At 40.1% G+C, this 20,042-nt stretch overlaps 1 protein-coding gene across 1 annotated transcript in view; it reads left to right on the top strand.

Annotated features, from left to right (window-relative positions):
* The first annotated feature begins 1,493 nt into the window (after positions 1-1,493).
* Positions 1,494-20,042, top strand: part of ryr3 (ryanodine receptor 3) — a 242,283-nt gene continuing 223,734 nt past the window's right edge. The window contains exon 1 of the mRNA XM_051937044.1: positions 1,494-2,002. Within this exon, the coding sequence (XP_051793004.1) occupies positions 1,955-2,002 (48 nt within the window). The 5' untranslated portion in view covers positions 1,494-1,954. The remainder of the gene's footprint in view (positions 2,003-20,042) is intronic.

The raw sequence follows: 20,042 nt of genomic DNA, 5'->3' as shown, positions 1-20,042 counted from the left end.
GGTTGCTCAAAGGTTAAACAACCAAAGGGTTGTGTCAAAATTACAGTGAGAAAAATTTCCTCTGCATTTACATAGAACCTACTCAGGTCATAAACTGTTAAATGTCATGTACATGGTTTCACTGTAAAATTCGGTAGATATCCACTAGATGTCAGACATGTCCTTGAAGCAAACATGATGTGAGCCTGGTTGTACATATCAATGACCACATTCACACTGACACCTGACTAACATTACATAGCTTTGGAAAAGCAAAGTAAACACAAATGACACTATATATGTGCATACGCATGATATTTGGAATCATGATTAGAAACATTTTCTTTCATTTTCAGTAACCATTCATTTGGATTTTTTCTATGTACACTACCTTTCAAAAGTTTGAGATCACCCAGGAAATTTCACGTTTTCCATGAAAACTCACACTTTTATTCATGTGCTAGCATAATTGCACAAGGGCTTTCTAATCATCAATTAGTCTTTCAACACCATTAGCTAACACAATGTAACATTAGAACACAGGAGTGATGGTTGCTGGAAATGGGTCTCTGTAACCCTATGTAAATATTCCATTAAAAATCAGCAGTTTGCAGCTAGAAGAGCCATTTACTATACTAACAATGCATATTTCGGATTCATTTCATGTTATCTTCATTGAAAAAAACTGCTTTTCTTAGAAAAATAAGTATATTTCTAGATGACCCCATTTTTTTTGAACAGTATATAGTGTATATAATCTGCAGTGCATCAAATGATGGTGCATGAATGAAACAGTAGACAGTGTTACTACAGTATTAATCCTTATGTCACCTTAGGGACCTCTGTGTAACTTTTTTAATTAATGGGCTAATATTGTGAGATTGGAGTTGAAAAGTGTAACTTTCAGCAAAAGTCTGCCCTACCTTTTAGTTAAATTGATCTTAAAGAAGAAACAATGCTCTCTATATATTCTTAGCATAATTTTAACATTTTACAAATAATTCAGCTTACATCCATGGTGCTAGTGAGGCTGGGTAGGTGAAAATGAATTCTTTCTCATCCACACATTTTTTTTTTCCTGATTCCACATGACTTTCATAGTGATGCAATCTTAGACTTGAAATTAGACTTTAATAGTGCAGCAAAACATGTAGTTGTAAATTTACTGTGACATTGATCTAAAAACAGCATATGCATCTGTGTTTCTGTGTTTCCCATTAGTTGGTAGATCAGTGAGCAAACCAAGTAAGTATGCAAATGTGCAGGATAGGGTGGCATGTGTAAAGGAAGACACTAAGTTTGCCTAATATGCAAAAAGCCAACAAACAACAAGCCAAAAACATCTTATTTGTAATGTGAAAATGTAATCAAAGTACATGAGTAAGTTCACAAGATTGAGAAGAAGGAGATGAAAATGTCTTTTAAAAATGACAGCTGTGTGCAGGGTTCGGACCTATATACAGTCTATGATTCGGACACTAGTAGTGCTCAGTGTCAGGGTTGTGAGCGTTGTGAGGTGAGGGAGAGTTGAGGGCGGGTGAGGGACTGCCAATCAGGAGCAGCATGCGTCATTGTCAGACAAGGAGTCATTAAACTGCTGAATCGATTGGCAAAAGGAGGTTTTCACTTTAACCTCGGACATTTAATAAGTAGTACCATCATTATCCTCATCATCGGCAACAGAGCAGCAGCAGCAGCATCTCAGCACCGTGAGCTCATCGCCCTCTGATGCCCGGATCCCTCCGTCTCTGCTCCGCACTGCTACTGCTGCTGGCGTCGGACCGCAGGGAGGAGGGGGAAGAGGGAGGAAGAAGGGTTGGAAGAGGGGGGAGTCAGGAGAGGAGGGGGCTCGGCCAGGCTGCCCTATATGGCTGTAGATGAGCTCTCTGCTAATATCGGCTTGAGAGGGATAGCATCGCGTTTCTGCCGGCAGTCAGTGGTGGCTTCCAGAGTCTGAGCAGGCTCCTTCACAGCCATGGCTGAGGGCGGAGAAGGGGAAGATGAGATCCAGTTCTTGAGAACTGTAAGTAAAGACCGTTTCATCGGCACAAAGAGCCGTTCCTTATTTCCTAATTAACGTTTTGAGGTGCAGCAGGCAGTTCGTCAATTACCGCCCAGTCAAGTTGGATTATTGTGGAAGTTTTTCAGAAATGTTCTGCTTTTGCATGACTGCTCATGGTAAAGTTGCCGCAGGTTGCACGTTGCACCGTTGCAACTGTCAACTGGACTCTTGGTGGAGAGAATTTCAATGAGACTTCCGTCTGCAGGTGCAAGGGCGAAAAATCCAGTCATTTCACAGCCTGGACGCTCTCTAACCGCTCTCAGTGTGCACAATCATTTCACTTGTTCATGGCTGGAGTCCTTTCCTCTGCGAGACGAGTTTCAATAAGTTGTGCTCACACACACAGTACCCTGTGCGGTGACTATTTTAGTTGTTTGACGCAGGTTGCTTATGTTTCTACATAGCAGCGCGTCTTGTAAATGATATGACAGCTTGTATGTTGGTGTGGAGGGAAGATCTGTCCGTATCATCTGCTGTGCTGCCTCAGGAATGTGTGTGGTGTTGCATGCAGAGCAATACGACTGGACAATGACATGCACAGCAGGACTACTACCTGCTCTGTGGTACACATGACACTTTATCACCCTGAGATACATAGGGGCAGATTGTGTTGATTTCAGCTCTGGGGAGAGACTGTGGTTGTGTGCCTTTTGTTAACATATTCTAATTGGAATCATGTCAAATATTGCTGAAAAAAATATCTTTGTGGGCACATTGGAGCCTCTGGATTTATGAAATGCAACTTTCCCTATGCCAAACCAGTTTTTTTGTATACTGACACCCAGTCTGTTGCTTTGTAATTGAGGAATTTAGTGAGATTTAGCACCAGAAAAACCCTTATTTGACATAGAAGGTTACCAGTTTCTATTGAAATGTGACAGATATATTTTCATGGCTAATACCAGTTTGTATTAATCAAGACAACCAGTATCTCATATTTGGAGCCAATATACAGGATAACCTGCAGTATGAAAACATTGTTGTCCAAATTTAGAATAAAACATACTTGAAATGTTTTGCTTATTCATGTTTTACATGTTTACTTAAAAGAAAATTATTCTACAATTAACCTTTAGTGTTGATATGCTTGTACTTATGACACGTAATCAGCTATAGTGTTTTATGGAGAAGCAGTTTTAAAAAAAACGGATATCGATAATTTAAAAAAAAGCTGAATATCGAATTTGATATTGACCAAGCTGATCATCAGTCAACTCCTAGTATTTTGTTAAAGCAGTTAGGAATCTCCAATCTTTTGTATATGATTATGAAAACCTATAACTTGGAACTTGAGTGGTGAAGTTCATCACAGTTTACTTAAGGTCAACATCATTTGTAGTCAAAGTTGCAGCATGAATTGTAGATGTATTCTACACTTCAGTTGCATCACCAGAATAAAAGAGTATTCCCAAAAATGTTAACAAACACTTGCTAACTATGAAGATTACATTAGTCTAGCAAGTTTATAGTGTGTGCTATTACATGCTCATTTCATATATAAATGAATGAAAACCAATTGCCTTTGAAAATGCTTTTAAAATGTTTATCTCATTAGACCCACCAAATCCATCCAGCTTCACACGGCTGAGAATCAAGTTGACACTGAGCTAACTTACATGACGTCAGTAGGGTTATTTTCTCAGACTTCCTCCACATCCACAGAGGTCTAAATTCTACCCCTGTTCTCTCAGGCTGTGTCTCTCGATCTTTCTGCAATTGGTGAAATGATCCCTAAACAAACTGGCATAGTCTTTTAAGTCATATTCAGTTAAGAGACAGTCTCTCTGTTTTGGTTTTCCATTGACACCCATTTGGTTCATGACTGATGTATACATTATTGTTAATCTATATGAAACCCCCTGAAGGCTTGGCTGGTAGTTAGTGGCAGACAGGAGCTTGTACTTAACAGCTCCTACTATTTGTGATGCCAGTAATATGCTGACCCATGCCTCTCAAATTCTACTGTCACAATGGCATCCTGGTTTTCTGATGACAACAGCAATTTGAGAAAGGGGCTTCCCTTGAGGTCCACAGCCCTGTTATCAAACCTCCATGGTGAGAAAAAATGCGCCTTTCACAGGAAGCCCTTAAAAAAGAGTGTTAATTGAAACATCCTACATTGCAACTGTTGGACATTTTGGGATAAGCGTATGCACAAGTGGTAAGTCCTTTCTAAAGGCTACAGTCAAAGTCGTTGATTTCATGACATTTTGTTGTTGTTTTGGAATGAAAGTTGCTGCAGGACAAATGTGGTGCACTCTGGAGCTGTTGCATGTTTTCTAAAGAAAATTCTAAGCAGAATTCACATGGTCAAAAGAGCAAAGAGTGCAGCATTTGCATTAATACTGTCAAGTGGTGACAGAGGTCCAGTTGTTGTGGTTCAGTTTCAACATGGACACTCTTCGCTTGCTGTTGATGTGTAACGTTGGGAAAACTGGCAGTGATGAGAGCCTCTCTGTCAAAGGTGAAGACAGCAGTCCCTTCTGTAACTTTATATTCCTACACTGAAGCTCACTCTCTGTTTGATAAAGGGAAATAAAAGACTTTATGTGGTGAAATATGCAGTACATCAAAATGGTGTGGTCAGGAATGAGTTGTTTTGGATTTAAGTTGGAACTAAATCAACACTCATTGTGTGATGTCAACCAGCTCATGATTTGGGTGAAATATATTCTTATTTGTTCAGTGCACATACAAAGAGTAACTAAATAGTATATACTTTGGTGTCAAGCAAATACTGGGTTTATTGTCAGGTCATAATCAGTTGGGAGTTTCAGCTTGTATTTCACAGGACAATGGAGATGAAAAGAACATTGTTTTGGCTTGTGACTGGACATTGAGACAAAGTTACTAACAATGAAAATATAAACAAATGCTTGTGCTAGTCAGTGTGTTTTAGGATGAAACAGTCTAATGTTACCATTTTGTTTCTCTGCCAAGGAACGTGGCAGAGTTATGTGACAATCGGCGTACATTTGTCTGTTCACAACATAACTCAAAAAGGATTTATGGATTTGGATGAAATTTTCCAGAAAGGTCAGAAATGACACAAAGACCAAGTGATTAGATTTTGGCAGTGATGCGGCTTATAGTCTGGATCCCTGTATCATTGTGAGATAGTGGCGCTGTAACTATGACAACAAGTGAACAATATGTCAGCTGCCTGCTGATGATCACGTGATGATCTACTATAAAATAACCGCTGCGTACTTGTCGGGACATCTGTCGGAAATCATACAACGACTGAGCAGCCTTGGCCAAGTATTGTGCTCTCTGAGTGCTTTTTTTTGTTACTGTTTTAACCATTTCATGGAATTAATGGCAGTGTAATTAGTTAGCAAATTGAGGCAGATGAAAAGTGCCAGAGCTAGTTGTGATTTATGGCTGTCACTGGCTAGAAATGAAAATCCACTGAACAGCAGTTTTAACATTTATTACTTTAGTTTTATTATCCAGTATTGAAATGACAGATGTCAATGTAATTTTCAGTGATCATAGTTACACTGTGACTAGTCACAGTCTTTATTCCAGAGCTAAAATGTCATTTTAACCAGTCAAAAGGACACTTACAGATATCTGTAATTTAGTGTAAACAAATCAAAATAGCAGTAGTAGCTATGACAAACCTCACAAAGACTTCTCGCAACTATTGTGCTTGGCGCTGTGGGATATTGGTCCAGAAAAGCTCTTGAACAGTGTTAGTAGAAGTAATGGTGGCTGCTGTGATGGATTAGATTGTAAGAAAATGTTGTCAGCTTAATGGCAGGAGTTTGTGGAGAACGAGCGCTTTGATCATTGGAGACTTACTTTTGGAATATAATTCCATGTTATCTACAGTGTCGTACTGTCTAGTTTAAACTTAAGATGTCTTGAAAGGACAATGTAAATATGTTGAATTGAGGGGAATTAAACATATGTTGAACTGGAACTATGGCTGGTCAGAATTAAACTGTTGATATCTGAAACTGAAAATGACTGCAGTTCACATTGGATATCTGCAGCTGAATTGTAGATATTGGTTACAATTCCAAACACATGAATCATAAATGAGATATCATTTGTTATAGCAAACGATGACAATGTGGAAATCTGAAATGCTCCTATAGTCTCCTAGGATGTGGCGTCCACATATATGGACATCTTTTTTTTTCAAAAAAGAGAATATTATTATTATTATTAATAATAATAATAACAACAACTATATAAATTTAAGATATATACAATCAACATAATAATCAAATATTAGATATCTTTCAGTTACTATATTCATTGGTTCATTGATAAGGTTTCTCCTTATCCCAAATAACTGGAAAAAATCTAAAATGCAAGCCAAACCAAGATCAGACTAGGATGCACCAAATTACAGATATCTGCAATACATATTGTCACACAAACCCACTGGGGTTTATTTTTTTCTGAAATTAAAGACTGATTGTGTAAGACTATGGTAAACTGTCAGTCATTATCATTGTACACTGTAGATATGTCACACACAAGAACAAAAAGTTTGACAGGTGGTGCTACAATTGCTAAGTTTGACTGGGTTTTGCTAATGGCCAAAGTAGGATTTTCTTTTCAGAGATAACGCGTGTGCACCTGAAAACAGTTTAGGTTCATTTCATCTTGCGCTGTCCAGGTGAGCTGCGTCTGCACCTTTTAAAAACAGGAAACTGAGGCTTCCAGTCCTCCAGTAGCTCCTCGGGGCTTATTTGGAGTTTATGTTGTTCTGGAAGCCTTGTGCATACCAAAGTGAGAACTCGAGGGGTTTAAATTTAGCCTTTTTAAAGATGATGCTTCCACAGCACATACAGCTCTGCTCGTCTGGCACTAAACCACACCAGGGGCAGTGCTTCAGCCGGCGCAGCACAAGATCGGTGACACTTTAACACCATTTTTATAGGGATAAAGTAGCATTTAAAAATCATATGCTTGATACCACACAGCAATATACAGCATATTCTGAAGCTTAATATATCAAAGTAATGGACAGTGTCACCAGACCTTTAGGTGGCAGAGACAGTTCGGTCAATTTTAAATCAAAGCTGTTCACTTAGGTCTTAATGATGGTTAAAACATATTGACTTTATTATTTGAGACATGCAGTCAAATCAAATGTGCAATACGATGTCAATAATGTCATTCAAATCTCCAAGTGGGTACATGTTATTCATGAATATATTAAGAAAACTGCAGCTAACAAGTGGCATCATTGTTGATCACCTATCAGTCATTTTGCAGCATAGGAGATTTCAGTTATTGCCAACTGTACATTTTAGGGCTTCTGGGTATGCAATGGATAGTTACGAGTGCTTAAAGACAACATACACTGTCTATGAAATGTATTTATACCTACTGGAAGTTTAAATGTGTTATTGTTTTACAGCATTGAATCACGTAGATGTAGTGTGTTGTATTTTTTTGACACTGCTCTGATGGAAAAGATTATTTCATGTCAAAGTGAAAATAGGTGTCTGCAAATTATTCACAAATGTATAATTTGTACATAAAATCTTTCAGATGAGTTGAATACCTTTTACACATACTGTGTATACTACAGTTTTGTATCACAGGTTAAAGAATGCTATTGTTATAAGGATAGTAGGTTAGTATGTGAGTTTCTCTGTAATTGTTTAAAGAGCTGACTCAGCAGAACCACTGAAGACAAATTTCCCAGAGTCAAACTTTACTTGATTTTAGTTTCCCAACCTAACAAGAATTCTAATGCATTTTTGAAAGATTATGTTTTAGAGTAATGAGTAATGTAAGTAATAAAATTGAACACTGATAGGAAACTGTTTGCCCTGTACCAAGTAAAATGGAAAACATTTTGTCTGGATTCATCCTGGCAACCCTGCATGTCCTCTAAAACCTATTAAAAATAATTTTACATCAACAGGTCTTAGGAGAAGAATTAAGGTTGTAGTATAGATTAATTACTGTAAGGCAAAACCAGGAAAACACAGAGCAACATTAACACTTAATTTCTTTAGTGGAGAGAAATTATTTTCCATCTGACTCAACTTTATTCTAATGTGCAGCATTTACTGTAGTACTGCATTAGTTAATGCTCTTGTAAAGCTTTCCTCTCCAACAAGATATGGACCGTTATCCTGCAGCCTCAGGTAAACCTCTCTCAGCTTGATGTAAATTGAACGAGAAGGATTTCCTCAGTATTGATTGCGGAGGCTGGGATGGCAGAGCAACAGTGTGTTCTCTGGCAGCTCCGGGTCTCTCCAGTCATCAGTACTGAAGGACAGCGAGGCGGCTGCCATGCTTATCATTTATACAACCCTGAAGTCACGGTGGCAGTACCCCAAAACCACTAACTGTTCTCCAGGAGAAGTGAGGGGTGTGAGGGGTAATAATAAACAAACTGATCATATAACATGATATAAGCTTATTTGGAATTCCATTAACCTGAAATTTTCAGTATCATTTTTTTTCTTGCTAAAAAACATGATCTTCTCACTAATCTCTCTCTAGTCTTTAAAATGGTTTTGAACAGCTTACCTAACAGCCATTAAACATGAAGGAGGTAGGACAAGGCTCTTGTCTCTTCAGCCAATGTCCGGCCTTTAGGTTTGCCTTCACCTGCAGCCCTTATGTAAGTGTTCATTCCCAAAATGCTGCTGGAGAAGTTCCTTAACCAGAAAACAGACTATTATGTTACTATATGGATATAAGTTACCTTATATGGCATACTTACTCCACTGACTATAAATTATTTTGCCTTGCCAGTGACTATGGCCTGTTTTTGTGGTCGAACAAATCACGAGAATGTCAGTGCTTTAATTAGCAAGCATTATACAGTCAAAATCAGTACCTTGTTTAAATTATTGGCTCTAAATTTACTTATACAGTGGTACAATTTCATATTCGTTACATTAGGTTTTATGTCCGTACCAATAATACGTACAAATGTAAGTTGCACCTTGAATTAATCGATCAGGTTTTGTAGTTAGCTTTGCCATAATGATTTTTCCTCTTGTAATTATATAAAAGACAAAGTATATGTAAAAGACCGCTTGTACACTAGCATTGTAAGGCCTTTAGTTTGGCATTTGGCCATCGCCTTGTTGGTCTGTTGACACCAGATGTAACAAAAGTGGTGTCATGTTATTGAACAAATCAAATTTTAGCAACATTTGAATAAAGCATTTAAAGGGTAACTTCGTTTTTTTTCAACCTGGGGTCTGTTTTCATTTGTCATTTCATACATGTGAGTGATGGAGAAATGAATTTTCGACATAGCTCCAGTATTTAGCCAGGCAGGCAGCTTAGCAGCTCAGCTAGCGAAAAGTATGGGGCAACTTGCCCCCCCGCGTCAAAGTCCGCCCTAACGTGCTTTTTTCCCCCACACTGACCGGCTCGGATAGTCTCAACGAGTGTCCCACAACATACTAGAGATGAGAAGTGAACGAAAACCTCCACATTACTTGGCGTTCGCTATTTGTTGTGGTCTGTATCCAAATCTCAGGATGCTAGAAAGCAAATCTCATTCTGAAATCACGCGATAGCTTTCTAACGTCCTGAGATTTGGATACAGACCACAACAAATAGCGATCGCCAAGTAATGTGGAGGTTTGCGTTCACTTCTCATCTCTAGTATGTTGTGGGACACTCGTTGAGACTATCCGAGCCAATGCTTTGGAATAATGAGGGAGGACCACGCAGTCAGTCACTTCCACACCCATCCCTCCATCCTCTATACACCGCTTTATCCTCACTAGGGTCGTGGGGGGGGACTGGAACCTATCCCAGCTGACTCGAGCGAAGGCAGGGGACGCCCTGGACAGGTTGTCAGTCTGTCGCAGGGCTACATATACTGACAAACAATCACTCTCACATTCGAGCAATTTAGAGTAATCAATTAACCTCAGCATATTTTTGGACTGTGGGAGGAAGCCGGAGTGCCAAGAGAAAACCCACGCATGCACAGGGAGAATATGTAAACTCCAAGCAGAAAGATCCCAGGCCCAGGCTGCAAGGCGAAAGTGCTAACCACTACTCCACTGTGCAGCCCACTTCCACACCCATTTTTTCTTAATAAACACTAAGATATATCCATGTTTGAATAATAGATCTCTTTAAAATTATTTTCTGACAAGATAGGATTTGAGGATGTTTCACTTTAAGAAGCACGATTTTGCTTATAATTCACTCGTCTTCAGTTTTTCAGTAAGCCCACTGACATCCTAAAACAGCACTTTCTATTTGCTGTGTGCAGCCATTCATGGCAGCTGCTGTCAGAGATGACATCTTGCAGTTGGATGGATCTGGAAATCATTTCCAGCCTATATAGTGAAGGATGTTTACCTTGTCAGAGAATGCTACTGATGTATTACACAACACTTAAATGCTCATCGGATTTATCTTGTGTCACGTCCACTGTCAACCCACAGGCAATCAGTCTGTCTGAGGAATGAGAATTTTATCTCTGTGAAATCTATTCTGAAGAAACAGTACTTACCTTATTGGACTGCTGTTTTTTACCCTCCAAGTTGCCAGTGCTGCTTGTGTCAAATTTGATGCAAGCTTTAGTTGATTACAACCTTTTGAGTTGTAGTAGTGGTAGTGGTAGTGGTAGTTGATTACAACCTTTGAGGTTGTAATCAACTAAAGCTTGCATCAAATTTGACACAAGCAGCACTGGCAACTTGGAGGGTAAAACCACTGCTGGCTTTGCTCAGGACCTTAGAGTTTAAAGGAGAAAAGAAGGCTGAAGTCAGCCTCAGGTAAACTTCCTCATTTGGCCTGATCCCTGCATTTCTCTGTGATTTTCACCTCTCACACATACACAGTGCTGTCTGCCTCTTCACACGCCACTACATCTTCCCTGTGTCCGCTCTGTCTCACCAGACAGGATGATAGACTTTAGAGATGCTCCAGCTTCATCCCTGACCAAAGGTTCCCTATTTCTCAGCACTTCTGCTGAGCTGGATGCCTCGGCCTTGCACGCATGGGGGCCTCTATTATTTGAAGCAGCTCTAAAGCAATATGCATATAAACTAAGCCAAGAAAATCCAATTTGCTATGGGAACCCCATATAAATCTTGGAGCCTGTAATCCATGGCAGTTTACCGCAGGGCAAAACTTGCCTTACTCTGGAATTTTATTTCATTTTTTTAAAATAAAGAGCTCAGATGTGTAGTACATAATTCATTTTGACGCATGATGTTAACTCAGATAAGCACTCACACACTTGCATATGGACACCTACACACATAATGTCCACTCATATGTCTGTATTATGAAGCATGAAGGCAAGGGCATAGAATTAATGTGTCTTCACTGACAAATCTATGTGTAACTCTCGAGGTCTCAGATATTTTTCAGTCTTTGAAGTGAACTCTGATGGCATTTAGGTAAGAAAGATTTTCATCAAAATGTCTGATTCTCTGAGGCTGCGGGACAGCTATGAACACCTGCAGGAACTTCAAAACTACCTCTGTGATCCATTTTTGGGGTGTGAGGATATTTCTGAAAACTCTTATGGCAATAATTATAGATGAGAACAAGACAAAATAACACGATGCATTAAGTGAGCACGTAATTGTTTTCTATGAATGCAAATGCTTCGATGGGTTAATGGGTTACCTTAAGCTTCAGTGTACCGCCGGCGGTACACCTACTAATTTGCATAGGAATTTCAAGAATGTCCGACGGCTGCAAACACGATTATACAAACACTATACGCCGTTGGAAAGCTTAGATTCTCGTGAATCCGCCGGTATAAACCACTTTCAGATGCGATTACCACAGCGGGTGAGAAAAACACATTTGTCCGACAAAAACGAATATTCATCCATCCGTTCTCTATACACGGCTTCAACGCACACAGCGCGACTCATATTTCCGGGTTTATTATTACACACAAAAAAAAAGATTCCACAAAAAACGGCCATAATCCAACCTTTTACATCCAGATGACACAAGCCAGTAAACTATTTTATCCAAAACATGTCCTGAAGTCGGTATAAAATCCCCGAATCGGTCATTTTCAAGGAAATGCACCTCGCGATGCTCATCCAATATTCCCTGTATTTTTCGTAATTTTTTTTATTTAAAAATAGAATATTAGCGTTTTTTTTTGTACTGAAAACGGCTGGAATTGACTGAAGCTTAAAGGGTTAAGGCAGAACTTTTGGTGAGAACTGACCCAGTACATGCATTATGAAGAAGGTATTGAAGATCATATTCCACACATAATCCTAGATCACAAGATATACAGGGATGAGAATTTTCCGCGGATCCGCGGAATTCCGCGGATTTTATCATTGCCAGGGTCATTCTTGTGAATCGTCTAAATTCGAGGAGAAAATTTTTTGGGGTGATGAGGTATGTTTATGGTCAGCGAGTCGTAATATCGAACGGCTGCTAATATCCACCGCGCTGAATGCTAGCCGCCACTCAGTGAGAGCAGTCATGTACAGTACTGTAATTGAATCACCATGAAGTGTAGAGTCAGAAGGCGGGTGTAACTAAGTGACGACAGAGGCGCGACGATTGTGACAGGATACGTCAGCCTATTCGTTTCGTGATTGGTTGTATACCTACCCAATTGCTGCAGAGTGATTTGATAGACGACCTTTTAGCCCGCCTCCCTCCCTGCCGAGTAGAAGGAGAAAGAGGAAAGAAAAGAGAGAAAAGACTCCAAAGAACAAGCCCTTCGTCTGCAACAGGAGAAGGCTGTTGGCAGGGCACAGGAGAAGAGAGGACAGTAGCAAGCAGCAAAGATGGAAAGACTGTCACACAATAAGTCAGAAAAGAGAAAAGCTGCAGAGAAACTGATCCAATTGGCTGCAAAGAGGAAAAAGAAATCTTTGCAATGAACCATGAGTGCATTTGAACAGAATGATGCAGCTTGTAAATATGTTAGTTGGAACAATGTGTAGATGTGTGTGTGTGTGGCTATAAAATCTCAGAAACATTGACTGGAGTATAATCTTTCATGTGTGTGACTATTAATTAAGAATGAAATCTCAAATATTATTTGACTTCTTGGTTAGTTGAGAGGAAGAGAACATTGACTGTAGTACAATCTCTCTCGTGTGTGACTCTGCATTGAGAATGAATTCTCAGAAATATTATTTGACTTCTTGGTGAGGTGAGAGGAAGAGAATATTGAGAAAGGTAACTTAATTTATTTTACATAAAGATAGTTATGTTAGCCATTTGGTTTACCTACACTGCTAGTAATGTTAGCAAACTGAGAGCATAGTCCCTATCACCATGACATTTAGAAATAATTTTGGACCAGATTGATATATATTAAATTGTTTTTAAGGACTCTCAGGCCACTTTTTACTGCTGTAAAATCTCCAAAACCCAAGAGCTTTCAATTTTCAGCTGAAAATATTTTTTCTCATTCTCATCCCTGGATATATACACTACTGTTCTAAAGCTTTGGGTCACTTAGAAATTTCCTTATTTTTCAAAGAAAAGCATTTTTTTTCAATGAAGATAACAAGAAACAAATCAGATATCCGGTCTAGACATTGTTAATTTGGGAAATGACTATTTGAATGGAAGATCTACATACAGGTACAGAGGCCCATTTCCAGCAAACACCGCTTCTGTGTTCTAATGATACATTGTGATAGATAATTGGGTTGAAAGGCTAATTGATGATTAGAATACCTTCGTGCAATTATGTTAGCACATGAATAAATGTGTTGTGTGACTTTTCATGGAAAACATGAAATTGTGGGGTCAATCCAAACTTTTTTGAATGGTAGTGTATCTGTATCTGGTGTCTTTCCAGAAGTGAAGTGTGTCACAAACTAAAGGCTGGACCCGAGCAGATAACCACGCTACCGAGGCGGAGATGGATTAGAATGAGTTTTATTGTTTGGGGACAGGAGATAATGGTTTTGTGGGAAGCCGGGGATGCACACGGGAGGGTGTGGTGGAGTGGAACCGGGTTCGTTGCATTTTCAGCGCAGAGAAGACTCACTAGGCTAGAGAGCAACTGACTGATGTGTCAAGTACAACAATCTAGCGGAGAGTGGAGGGATGAACCGGTCTTTTATTGCCACAGGTGTAATCACGGGGATGAGCTCCAGCTGTCCAGACTCTGGGGAAGCAGCTGATTGCCTGAGTGGAGGCAGCCGTGTGGCTGCTCTCCACTCGGTGCAGCGCTGGAGGGAGAGAGAGAGAGGGAGAGAGGGAGAGAGAGAGCACGAGAGGAGAGAAAGGGGAAGACGGAGAAAGGGGTTTTGGATGCCAGGTGGGAGGGACGGGGGTGAGGAGGGAGCCCTGACAAGTGTAGAGACAGAGATAGGAAAATAAACTCAAGAATTTGGCAATCGATTCCTTTAAGAGTTTTAGGAGTTTTACAGCCACTGAAAAAAAATGCATTAAACTTCTGACTTTTTTGAGAATTATGAATTTATTTTAAAAATTTGAGATTAAATTCAGAGAAAAAAAGTCTTAATGTCACTGGGGACAAATAAAGTTTTCAGAATTTTTTTTTTTTTTTTTACATTGGTCTTAATCCTCTTGAATACTTTTTTGTTAATTTTCTCTTCTTTGAACCTAAATACATTGTCACTGTTCTTCTACTTGTGTGCCTAATGTTGTAATGTCAACTGTGACACTTGCAGTGCTTTTCCGGCCAGGTCTTCTTGATTGTGGTTGCTAGCTGTAGCTATAATAACAACAAAAATAGTGCAGAGAAGACAGCTGCCTTGAGTGACCTCACAGAAATTGAGTTTTTTTTATTGGCGGTAGACAGCAGTAAAAATGTGTTAAAGTGAAATCTATTTGAATCAAACTAGGATAAGTCAACCTTGTCAGAGAAATGAAAATACAGCAATCACAGCCGAAGTCACCTGTCAAACCTGGGAGGGTGGCCGAACAATGACAAGAGGGCAGCAGTTGTACATGACCACACAAAAACACCACAGAAATGTCTAGAAGCTACAGAGAGGATGGCAGCACAGCCTGAACAGGAATGCTTCTCTCCCTGCACCTGAAGTGTTTATTTTGTATTAAGCAAAGACACGTGCCACATAATGCCATTTGTAATTATGTGATGATCTGCATTGATTTGTCTGTCTGTGTCTGTTAGCAAAATTACTCAAAAACAGATTAATGGATTTGGATGAAATTTTCAGGGAAGGTCAGAAATGACACAAAGACCAATTCAGTAGATTTTGGCAGTGATGCAGCTTGTAGCCTGGATCCACAGATTTTTTAAAGAATTTTGTATCATTGCAAGATAGCGGTACAACATCACTGTAGCTATGACAAGTGCATCAGCTGCCTTCTGATGATCACATGATTACGATCCTACTACGAATCCATCATTGCAGACTAATCTGGATTTATCTGTCGGAAATGATACAAGGAACAATTCATTAAATTGTGGGGGTATTTCTGAGTCACATCAATTCCCGGTGCAAAAGGAAGAGTCAGCTGCGCTCCAGAAATACTTGCTGCTATTATCAAAGCAGGGCAAAAACTGACATGTTGACACTCAAATTCTGTACGCAGAATAATGGAACGTTAATGATAATCATGATGCTAATTGTGGGCTGCTCAGTGGAGTAGTGGTTAGCACTTTCGCCTTGCAGCAAGAAGATCCCTGGTTCGAATCCTGGGGTGGGCCTGGGATCTTTCTGCATGGAGTTTGCATGTTCTCCCTGAGCATGCGTGGGTTTTCTCCAGGCACTCCGGCTTCCTCCCACAGTCCAAAAATATGCTGAGGTTAACTGAGTACTCTAAATTGCCCGTAGGTGTGAATGCGAGTGTGATTGTTTGTCTGTGTATGTAGCCCTGCGACAGACTGGCGACCTGTCCTGGGTGTCCCCTGCCTTCGCCCGAGTCAGCTGGGATAGGCTCCAGCACCCCCCGCAACCCTAATGAGGATAAAGCGGTATATAGAGAATGGATGGATGGATGATGCTAATTGTCCCTCATAGGAAACGGATTGCTGGTCTGAGGGATGCAACATAATTTCACGTAATGTATGCATGCATAACATTTGCCTGTGGTCAGTGCAAGGTCATGTCACATTCTATAGTGCTGTGATTTCTGCCACGAAATTTTTTAAGATTTCAGCTTTCGGAACAGTCTTGTCGGAGTACTGCACTCTCTGAGTGGTTTTCTTGTACCAAAGTTACTAAATTAATACAGAAATGGACATTTCCTCCTGAGGCAGCACATGTACTGTAGCCTCTATCCTGACTACATTCTATTTGTGTTCTGAAGCCCATCACATTTATCAGTTATGACAGAAAGCAGCCAGGCTTTGGTTGCAAATGATTCAAAACAGTGAATGGCAACAGTGTTACTGATGCTGGTGCTACTGAAGCCAGACATGTGGGACACATGGGAAAGTGTTGTGGAAAAGCATATGGACACCACTGAAAACAACTCTCTACTTGCTGCTGAATATTATAAAAAGTAAAATGACTGACATAATAGATCATTCCTTTAATTGATTAAAACTGTCTTGAAGTGACATTCTCTCTCTGGTTTAACAACTAACAACTCCTAAACATCTGAAATGTAACAGTGGGCCACAACCAGACCATTTGTTTGTCATAAGTCCAGTAGGGCTGGACCCGAATATCGCTACGGCGGTATCCGGATATTAATTGTGGTATCCGAATCCCCCCATCCCCCCCATCCCCCACCCCCTCGTGTGATCACATAAACATATACACATGTAGGAATAACTACTAAAGGTATCTTTAGATAAGAATATGAGAGGCTCCTCTGGTGTGGGGTACCTCAGGAGGAGAAAGAAGAAGAGAGCGAGGGCAGGGCGTCGTCTGGCTTTTTATCTGTTTGTGAGGACCCCTGGGCGGAGAGAAACTTTTCGGCGCGATTCTCACTCGTAATTTGATCACCTCTTTGTGTTCAGAGAAGAGGGGAAGAAAGATGATCAAGAATGGATTAAAATATGTGATATTAAACGTGGAAACGCGATCTGTCTATTCTCCACCATAATCCCGTCAACCAAAAATGAACACATGCCGGATCGTGCAGGTTAACAAATATGTGAATTATTTAATTCAATAAACTATATGTCAGTGTGTTCTAAATACTAAAGCTATATGTCACAGTGAAGATATGATAACGTGTCATACATATGATAATGAATAACACAGTTTTCACCTTTTCCAAACTGAATAACACAAGATTCATAATTAATAAATGGGAAATCATTCTGACATTATTGTGTTCTCCAACGTCAGTGGGTGGCACTGTGGGACTGTGGAAGAAATTAGATTAAACATCAAAAATCAATAAATCTGGTTCTATTGCATATAAAAGCACAATTTTAATGTAACAATGTTATAGATGAAGTCCTTTCTGTAACTGTGGTAAACCTGAAAACACAAAATACATCTCAGAAATATGAGTTTTGAAGATGTTCTGTTTCAGTTTAAACAATGGGCACTAGTCTCCATGTGCTCCAAGAGGGGTCGTAAAATTTTGCGACCTGTCTTATCTGATCCTGCAAAGAGGGAGGCAGAGATGGCATTCCTTACTGGGGGAAGGTTTGGTTAGAGCATGAATAAGGTGTTTATCCAACAAAGCATTTACAGCAAAAGTGATAGTTATTGTCTTTCAAAAACGTTCTTCCAAGGTTTTAATGTTTTTCCAGAGAACTCCATCTCTCTGCAGAAGGTCTGAATGTCCTTTCCTGTAAATGAAAGCAATAAAGAAATACACGCGTCCCAATTCTTCCAGAAACTGGGGGGTTGTTCTGTGCTGGAGAGGAGAGAGTTCTGTTCTTATGTGAGTTTGTCATCTCCTCTGGAATTCCAAAGGCCCAATGTTCCTACACACATATGTCTATGACATATACACATATGTCTATGTGATCACACCCTCCTCCCCCCAGACAAAAATAAGAATATTCGGAGCTCGTCTTTTCCCTTCGCCCTCGGCCCACTTCGGCTCATCCCGCCGTGTTCAGCTCATCTCGGCTCATCCGTTCGTGTTTGTTAGCACCACCCGAATGGCCGGGTGGCTGCTGACTCTGACGTCACGCTTCACTTCGTTGCATAAACACAAGACAAGATGCCGAAGACCTCCGTTGTTTGGGAATTCTTCAGTCAGTCCCGCCAGGATTTCGTGGGCGTTTTTCGTGATTGTCGCGGCCGAAAATGCCTGAATTCACAGCAGCTTTTCTTGAAAATTGTGATAAAAGTTGCGATGTTTTAAGCTTATTTATTGTGATGAAATTGCAGGAGACAGTGACAACTGCTAAAAAGCTGCATTTTTCTAGCTTGTAGAACATGTTTCAACACTGTAATTGACAATATTTATTCAGAAATTAATTATTTAATGTTCCAACCCATTTACACAAAAGCTGGCACACCATGGTGGGACATTAGCAGCAGCCAGATACTGGTTTAATATTACGTGGTTGGTAGATCAGCGGCACAAAATGATAATTTACTATTGAATGAATCATATTTGTACATATCTGTCAGTGGCTTAAAAAATTAATTTCACTTTCTGGCACACACGTGTTCACACACACGCTCATGGCTTGTCATGTCAATTAAAAAGAAGAGCGCAGAACCCCACCAAGACAGGTCTTGATGCCTAGTGTGTTCTGCATGTGTACATACCGAATCGTGTGACCTAAATATGTAGCGAGCGACGGGAATTGATGGGACTCAGAAACACCCCCACAATTTAATCAGTTGTTCCTTGTGTCATTTACGATACGTCCAGAGTGGTAGATTTGTTGTAGGATCACAATCATGTGATCGTCAGCGGGCCGCTGAGGTAGCGTTCACTAGTTGCCATGGTTACCGTGCCGCTATAAGACGCCGTGCTGCTACCTCAATGGGAAATCCTTAACAAATCCGTGGATCCAAACTTTAAGCCGTATCACTCTCCTTGTGTCACTTCTGACCGACCCTGAAAATTTAATTCAAATCCCTGAGTCCGTTTTTGAGTGATGTGGGTAACAGAGGAAGGATTCACACACGCTGATCGTCACATAACTCCGCTGTGTTCTTTGGTGGAATAATTAATCTAATTTACCTCATTCTTTCAGTGCTCTAACAGATCTGGATGCAACAGTTTCCATCATGGTGATTTGTCTGATTTGTTGTCCGCTCGTTTCAGCCGTTGTAATACGTTTCATGATTTTTTTTAAAAGTGTGTATCAATGGATGATTTTTTTTTTCATTTTTTTTGTATTCCACCACAATATTGCACGGTTGTAAAACAGTTTAGCTCCGCTTTGGTGAAGAAAATCAGTGAATTAATTGTTTATCACGGTCTTCAGCAGTGATTTTTGTTGGTAAATGAGAGACATTAGTATCGCACATGTCTGCATCTTCAAACCATAAACAGGAAGTGAATTCGGTGACGTACGTGCATTACGTTTGTGCTGGGAGCTGCTGTGATTGGTGGAACTCACGGGAGGCAGCCCAAAATTGCGGGAAAGTTGCGGTGATTGGACAAAATTGCAAGGCCGCGAAAAAGTCGCGGAGATTGGTTGATTTAGCGTGAATTTGCGCGATCGCAACATCGCAAATTCCTGGAGGGATTGTTCAATTTAACTGAAGACAAAACGAAGGTAGTGTGCAAAATTTGCGTCTGGGAGACCAGACAAATGGATCCAAATACTCAGACGGGTCTCCTCCGGTCCGGGAGACCAGACGAATGGATCCGAATATTCGAGCCATCTCTGCCACATTCCCCCACCCCTCCGTCGGACGTTACAGGGCAGAACGAATATTTGGATATTCGTCTGTAATAGGGCCCGAATCCCACTATTTGGGCCAGCCCTAAAGTGCAGTAATTTGGGTGTAACAGGTCAGAATATATCATTGAACTTTTCACGTGTTTTATTTAGAATCTTTAACTAAGAAATTGTGTTTAACTATGGTTCTAGTGGAGGATAACAGAATAAAACTCCAAGTAAATCTCAGCTCAAATAGATAAAGTACTTTAAAAATACAGTGCTTTAATAAATGACCTTAGTTACTTTTTATTACATTAAATTGCACTGGATTTGCAT

Source organism: Acanthochromis polyacanthus, chromosome 16, assembly GCF_021347895.1.
Source record: "Acanthochromis polyacanthus isolate Apoly-LR-REF ecotype Palm Island chromosome 16, KAUST_Apoly_ChrSc, whole genome shotgun sequence".
NCBI classification, from domain to species: domain Eukaryota; kingdom Metazoa; phylum Chordata; class Actinopteri; family Pomacentridae; genus Acanthochromis; species Acanthochromis polyacanthus.
The sequence above is the reverse complement of the archived record's forward strand: the minus strand, read 5'-3'. Positions and strand labels throughout refer to the sequence as shown.